The 7,124-nt window shown below is 35.5% G+C and overlaps 1 protein-coding gene across 2 annotated transcripts in view; it reads right to left on the bottom strand.

The window, feature by feature from the left end:
* Positions 1 to 720: 720 nt before the first annotated feature.
* The window catches only part of macrod2 (mono-ADP ribosylhydrolase 2), a 597,178-nt gene continuing 590,774 nt past the window's right edge, over positions 721 to 7,124 (bottom strand). For both annotated transcript variants that reach the window (XM_088609520.1, XM_088609521.1), the window contains exons 18-20: positions 5,990 to 6,052; positions 3,982 to 4,053; positions 721 to 2,143 (exon numbers count right to left, since the gene is read on the bottom strand). In XM_088609520.1, the coding sequence (XP_088465646.1) occupies positions 2,115 to 2,143; positions 3,982 to 4,053; positions 5,990 to 6,052 (164 nt within the window). In that variant the 3' untranslated portion in view covers positions 721 to 2,114. The remainder of the gene's footprint in view (positions 2,144 to 3,981; positions 4,054 to 5,989; positions 6,053 to 7,124) is intronic.

Genomic DNA, 7,124 nt, shown 5'->3' with positions numbered 1-7,124 from the left:
CAGTTCTGATGTCTATACCATTTTGAATTACTAACGGTAGCACACTTTGGATAAATTGCCAATTGAAAACTACTAGGAAAGGCATAGTTTGGAGCAAAGTGGACCTGAGGTCTGATTTTCTAAATGTGCTAAGTAAGTGTACCGCTTTTCTTTTTAACCGAATGACTGAATGCACCATACTATCTACACTGCTCTGCAAATAACCCCTTTAGCTAAAGTCATCAATTCAGAAAGACAGATTGACAATTCCTTTATTGGCTTGCAGGCTGCTGCTAGATTCTTCAGACACTGCACAAAGTGGCCTGAGAGCCCGCTGTTGGAAAATGGATGGAAAAGGCCATGGCATGTCAATGGAGAAAAGCATAAGGAAAGTGAAACAAAGGTTCTGTTTATTTTTATCCTCCTTTACCACGAAAACATCCTTGATTGAAAATATTTTTGGAATGTAGCTTCTTGCAGGGTAAAACTAAAGGATTTCTCTGGTGATGCAAAAAAGGTAGGAAAGGTGATACCCAAGATGTGTTAAAGAAGGTGACATGTTCCACTTCTTTGGGACACTAAGTATTTCTTTGTGTATATTAAAAACACCTTCCAAATATTTGCTTCAAATTAGGGCTTAACAGCACGATATAAGATATCCTAACTTGCATACGATATAACAACTGAAAGTTAAGGAATAAAAACACTTCAGAAATAAAAAGACTTAGGAAATGTAGGACATTAGTTTTCACGGCATTTAATAACGAACATTTTACAGAATAACAAGTATTCAGGCATGGAATCAACGTTCACTTTTATTTTTTTGTCATTTTGTTAACAAACATCATAGTATGAAGGCATCAGTTGTTTTAATAAAATCATAAGTATGGTAGAGATAAAAAGAAGAAAAACCAGGAAAAAGAGAAAACTAACAAACCAGAAAATTGTCACAACTTAAAAAAGGCATCAGCCATCACATTAGGTACTAATAGTTACAACTCATTTGCAAGCAATGCACTACAAACATTGGATTTAAATTGTTTTTTCTATGTATTTGATTTAATTATTTTCTGTGACTGTGTTGTAACCTATCAAATAAGGCAAATCCAAGAATAAGGAACAACCCATTCAACTCAGAAAAGGTATAATGAAACCTATTTTTGTAACCAAAGTCAAAAGCAAAGCAAGCATGCAGCAGAAATATGCATATAAAGAACAATTTTGCTTTAAGAAACATACAAATCTAAACAGCATCAGCTCCCCAAAATAATGAACAATTCTTTTTCAAAAAGCTATACATGTTGCTGCAATGTAGGTATAATGAATCAATGCACTTTAAAACATTTTAGAATGAAAGCTATTTTGAAATACTTTGTCATCTGAGACAGGCTTACACAATCTGTTTTAGGTGTAAGCGTATGCAACAATGCACCATATCTTAGAATGATGGTTGTTAAAAGAAGTGACAAACCCACAATTATTTTGTTTCTGCTCCTACCTTAGCCACTTGTTCTTGAACGTCTGTATATAACTCAGACTTCCAGAGAATAAGTTAACAACTACAAGAAGTAGTAAGGTTTCCGTCTTTGTTTTTCAAAGGCATGGTGAATTCCTAGAATGTGTTAAGTGTGTCTTTTACCTCAGCTCAGAGTATTTTCATTTGCATTTCTTGTTCTTGCTGCAAGCTTTAATGTTGTAGATGAACTGAAAATTTAACGTAGATGTGCTCTGAGTATGGACGATTGGCAGTCACTGGCATACATAGCTCCAGAACAATACAGTATAAGCAACAGGACGGCTTATTATCTACTCTCAGATGCACCATTGACACAAAACGTCATCATCTAGCCAAAGGATATTCTTTTTTATAGCTTGTGGCAACTGCAATCAGTGCTAAGCATATGATTTCATTCTGAACATCATTCACCCACAAAACCTCTGATATGTTTTTTTATAGATATATTTATATATGAAGGAAAGCGATTTTAAAAATCATGATACATAAACGTTAATGAATTCATACTCTATCTTCCTAGCCTATAAGAATCCTCCCAGTGTGTACATATTGGTGAAATGTGTGCCTTCACACAATCTGACGTCTCTCAAAATGCATTCAAACTGCCTTCTTAGCCTCTTCATGGGTCCTTCAATTTGCCCACATAATCTGTGTGAAAAGAAACAAGAAAGATTGGTTTAGATTGGCAGGCACAGAGAATTGCAGTTACCTTAGCGCGGATATTTTTATTGCTGGACATTTAACCCATTCCTTAGCAGTATTTCACAGAGTAACAGAGAGAAATCGTTCCAGTCATCTGGTAAGTTTTTCTGAAAGAAATGTGTATACTGTATATTACAAATGATCAGCTTTTTAGTTGAAATCTGAATGAGATTAACATTTAGGGGATAGTGTTTCAGTTACTGTGTTTAAGCTAAACTTAAAACTCAATTTTACATAGTCAGCATGATTGTAAAAATGTACAAAATGTCAAAAGTAGCAGGATTCAAATGACCTTTATATACAATAATTTTCTACTATATCCATGTACTGTACAGTATAGTACAGTATCTGATATGAACTACATGCAACAGTATTATAAAATCCTGGCAGTTTATAGTTTTCTGTTAAGTCACTCAATGTGAATTAACCACTTCTCAGTGCGTTGCTTCTGGAATCAGAGTATACTGCCTTTTATACAGTACTTATGATACTTGAAATCAGTATGTTTTTAATCCAATGTACAGTAGGCATGGAATAAGCTAAAAATAAATTGTATATTATATTGAACTTATCATTCATTTTAATTTCAAGATCACAAATAGAAATTACTTGGCTATAAAGCTAAAGTTTTGACTTTGCTGTCCCAACACTTTTTGAGGGCACTGTATATAGTATGGCCATGTTACACTAGACCAACGTAACTACTGAGTTACAACCACAATGCAGTGCATTAGACCTACATCACAACTTGTGCAACAAAATAGAACATTATACACCACTTTTACTACTGCATTATGATTACAATACCTCATGGACCAATTTGCAAGTACTTCTCAGTACCATAAAGAATTATAAATTTTCCTTGCAGTTCAACGGTAAAGCTTTCTGATTTATATGACTGTAATCTGAAAATTTCTGTGGAAGTTGAAACCTGTACTTGAATTCTCAGTTTAGGCTTAGCACCCCAAATAAATAGTTCATAATTTCATGCTGATAAAAAGTTATGCAGTATATCAATCAATACATGGATACAGTATGTGATGTACAGTATTTTCTTTATGTAACATAAAAATGTTACTTTTTATGTACTATAACTATGTTCAATTCTTTGTTAAAATGTACAGTAGGTTGGAAAATAGTTACTAAAAGTGTCCCTTAAACTGTTTATAAAGTGTGACATATTCACTGACTCAAAAAATAAAAACAATGATTTTGTTGCATAACAATTCCTCTTTTTTCACCTTAGTTCTGTCTCTGAGAATCCAGCAGAAACAACTGTGATCTGCTGAATATTTTTGAAAGTGTGAATGAAACAAAGCAGAAGATCCTTGATCCTTGATCTTTTTTATTGTGCTTTCATTTTGTATTAAATATAAAAAGACCTAGAAGACCTATAATCTAATGGCCACAATGTACCTTCAAGGAGGAGTTATTTTATGCATCATTGTGTGTCTAATAATGCTCATATTCACTTATCTGTGTAATGTAAGTATGAACGCATGCTAATGCACTATGACAAATATCGAGAACAGTACCAATAATTTGACAGTACACTGTGAAATGAGCATACAAGAAGGCTTTTCAGCTACCAGAGAAGATGTTTACTGTGACCTTAAAATTTTACAACAGCTCCTGTTACAAAATCCCCCCCAAAGGGGACAAGGTTTCTTTTTTTCAGCCTAGATTGAATTCAAAATTAACAGCTGAGCCAGCTACTAAGGATACTGAAGCTGACATACGAAACTGATCGAAAAGATGGACTGCTTTCTTTTGTTCTTTCTTACCTTTGGACTGACTGTTTTCTGTTGGAGTTAATTCAAATTCTTGTGAGTCCTCTACTTGAGTGTTCATTTCAGCTGTAAGAGATCAAAGAGAAAAAAGAGGAAATTACAGGTCTCAAATAACACTTTCTAAAATTCTGTTGGGTGCCACACTTTAACATGCAGGTAAAATTTATATTCTACATTGTTGGAGCTAAAATCCTATGGTTGCTGGGAGCAGCTGTGCCTGAAGACTGGGGGGCTGCACATCCAGTCCCCTAGGTGGGATTTTTCAGATTGGTATTGAGGTTTCAACTGGAAGCGCAGTGGTTAAGAAGCACCAAATAAGTTATTTGTTTAAAGACATTTACTGAAAAGCCAACCATGGAACACATACTATATAAGAATAAACAGAAAATGATAAGATGGAAAAATAAGCAATTCCTTCTGGAATTTCTCAAAAACACAGGACATTCTTCTTCATTGTGGCTGTTGGGGGGCTTTGCGGAATATGAGGTGCATAAAAAGATTTTTAGAAAACAAATTGTGAAATAAAATGGCAGGTATAGGCCATTTGATATACAATACATTCTTAACAGCAAAGTTAAACTTCATTAAAAAGTATTCAGCATTACTGTGTGTAAGATATGTTTGAGTGGTTTTATCCTCAACAGCACCATTGAACAAGCAGGGAACTTGGCTTTAGTTCTAGGTCCAATGGAAGAGCTTCTCCCTTATCCCACTGTTTAAGGTAGGGTTTATGTAATGTTTGTTTTTCTAGGTCTTTGATTCTGGATGCAAATCATTGCTGCTGGATGACTGCTTCGAATGTTCGGTAGGTAACAGTCCTATAACTGAAATCACTCCTGTCTGGCTAGTGTTGTAGGTTTACAGATCATACATTAGGGTCCTAGTTCGATAACAGAATGGAATTCTTCCTTGTGTCAGACAAGAAACAGAATGACAGACCCTATGGCAGAATAAGATAATAGGTAAAAATAATTGCACCCCATTCAATTAAGTTTGGTTTGGGAAAACAAGGCTCTGTATTAAAAATTCAAATCAATCCTTTTCTTTCTCATAATGAAACAGTTCAGTAGGAAATTCTGATTTTCCTGGAAACACTAACATAAAGATTAAATTGAATTTGTTTTATTTTGCACTTGGGTATTAAAATTTTAAGAAGGCCTACAAGTCATTTATTTGTCAAGAACAAAGTGACACACACCTTCAAATCCATTACACACCATCAGTTATTTTATAGCTGCTGTTAAACTACTGATACACTCGTTTCTGGGAAAGGAAATCAAATTGTCATATAAAAATGCATACATTACAGTCCGGTTTTCATGAAAGCATTTGTCAACAGAATTCATCTCCAAAAGTATTTTTAATATGCAGTGTTATATGCAGAGAAAGGCTTTCTAAAACAAACGTCAGTCCAATTTTATTGTTTTTAATTGTGTGCTTTGTTATTTTTATTCTAGATGGATGCCCATCATAAGTCAACCACCATTTCCAAGTCAGTGACAGGCTTTTCTCTGTTCTCTAATAAATCAAATCAGGTCCATGGAATTGTGTCAGGCTCATATTTTGAACTGGCCTGGAGGAGTGATAAATTTATCTGAAAAGGTCTTCTAAATCTATACTGGCTTTGAAGATTGTACACCATACTGCAAGTGAAGTTGTGACTGAAATCAAAGAGCTGATCCAGCAGGTTACTGCTAATAACAGTGTCAAGTAAGGGTTTTAGAAGACTGGGTGCTCTCAGGGGGAAAAGAAAACATAAATGTATAGTTAGAAACCAAAACGGTTCTGATAGACTGTACCCCCAGAAGTCGACCCCATCTGTATCTGGCTTTTGGGGTGAACTATAATTTTCAAATTAATGCTAAAGAAATAAAAATCAACACCAATGCTTTCTGCTTGACTCTAACACCACAAAATGAACTCTGTATCAGAAACACCTTTCCAATCTGTCTAATTTACACAGTAAGTCTATATTGCATGTTGTTCCCCTCCCAAGTCTCACCTTCATTGATATCGTTGGTTTCTTGTTTGCTTGGTGATGTTCCATTTGAGGCTGAGCCTGTTCCTGGGAATAATTTTTAAAAAGAAATGATCAGACTGGTACTGTAAATTATTATCGAACAACACTTTAAACTTTAAGGCGATACATTTTATAATTTCTCTCTCCATTGACGCAGAGTGCCAATGATCTTGAGGTTTTCTGTCTGTTCATTAACTGGCATGTAGTGTATGTGTTTAAATATGCGTGGGTTCCATAATGTTGGAACAAAACTCCCTGGGATTAAATAAGCTTTCTTGGAAACCCTCAGAGCAGGACTGTATACTTCCAAAGCAGGGTTCTGGGCTCGTACTACAGGTTTGTTAGTGAGATTTTCTGCAAAAGTGGACCTCTAGTATTCTCTATGTCCATACACCCTTGTTTTCTCTTCTGGCCTACAACACATCAGGCTGAGGTAATGTGCTGCTTGTGTAGCCGAAGAGTTCCAAAAGGGATGTGGAGTTAAGGAGCAGGTTATGGGAAGAAGGAAGAGCAATGTCTTTGGGGCCATTACCAGCTGCATTTTGGGAGCATTCCATTCTTAGCTCTCTAGCCTGTTGCCCAGCAACAACCATAACAACTACAGCTCCAACCCCCCCACCTCCACCCCACCCCAGAAAATCAATTAAATTTCAATACCCCACACGGAAATTTACATCAGGAGATGGATAGTACTTAACGCATCAAAGTCGTTCATGCCTAGAAATTCAATTCCTTCCTAAAGAGTCTACTTCAAAACAACAAAAATGCAAATAAAGAGAAAGAAACCATGCAAAATTAATTACAGGCTGTCTTCAATCTCTGGCAAGAAAGACTCACAGGAATCCTCTGAACTGTTTGTGGTCCCATCCTCATATCAGTATTTATAGATGTTTTTTTTTCTCTTTACTTCCACACCAAGCCTCCAGATAAAAATAATCTTCATCCCTAGGCTTTACTAAAAAGGATGTAAACAAATTCAGCCTCTCACTTCAAATGAAAGTTGGAAAACAAAACACAGAAACATTTGCTTCTTAGCCTTCTAAATATGTGCTGTATATTACTGTTCTTTTATCCCACTCCCTACAGTATATAGATTGCATAGAGCAGGACTGCTGCT

The sequence above is a fragment of the Lepisosteus platostomus genome, chromosome 17 (genome assembly GCF_059453375.1).
Source record: "Lepisosteus platostomus isolate fLepPlt1 chromosome 17, fLepPlt1.hap1, whole genome shotgun sequence".
Lineage (NCBI taxonomy): Eukaryota > Metazoa > Chordata > Actinopteri > Semionotiformes > Lepisosteidae > Lepisosteus > Lepisosteus platostomus.
Note: the sequence above shows the minus strand (reverse complement) of the source record. Positions and strands in the feature narration are given on the sequence as shown.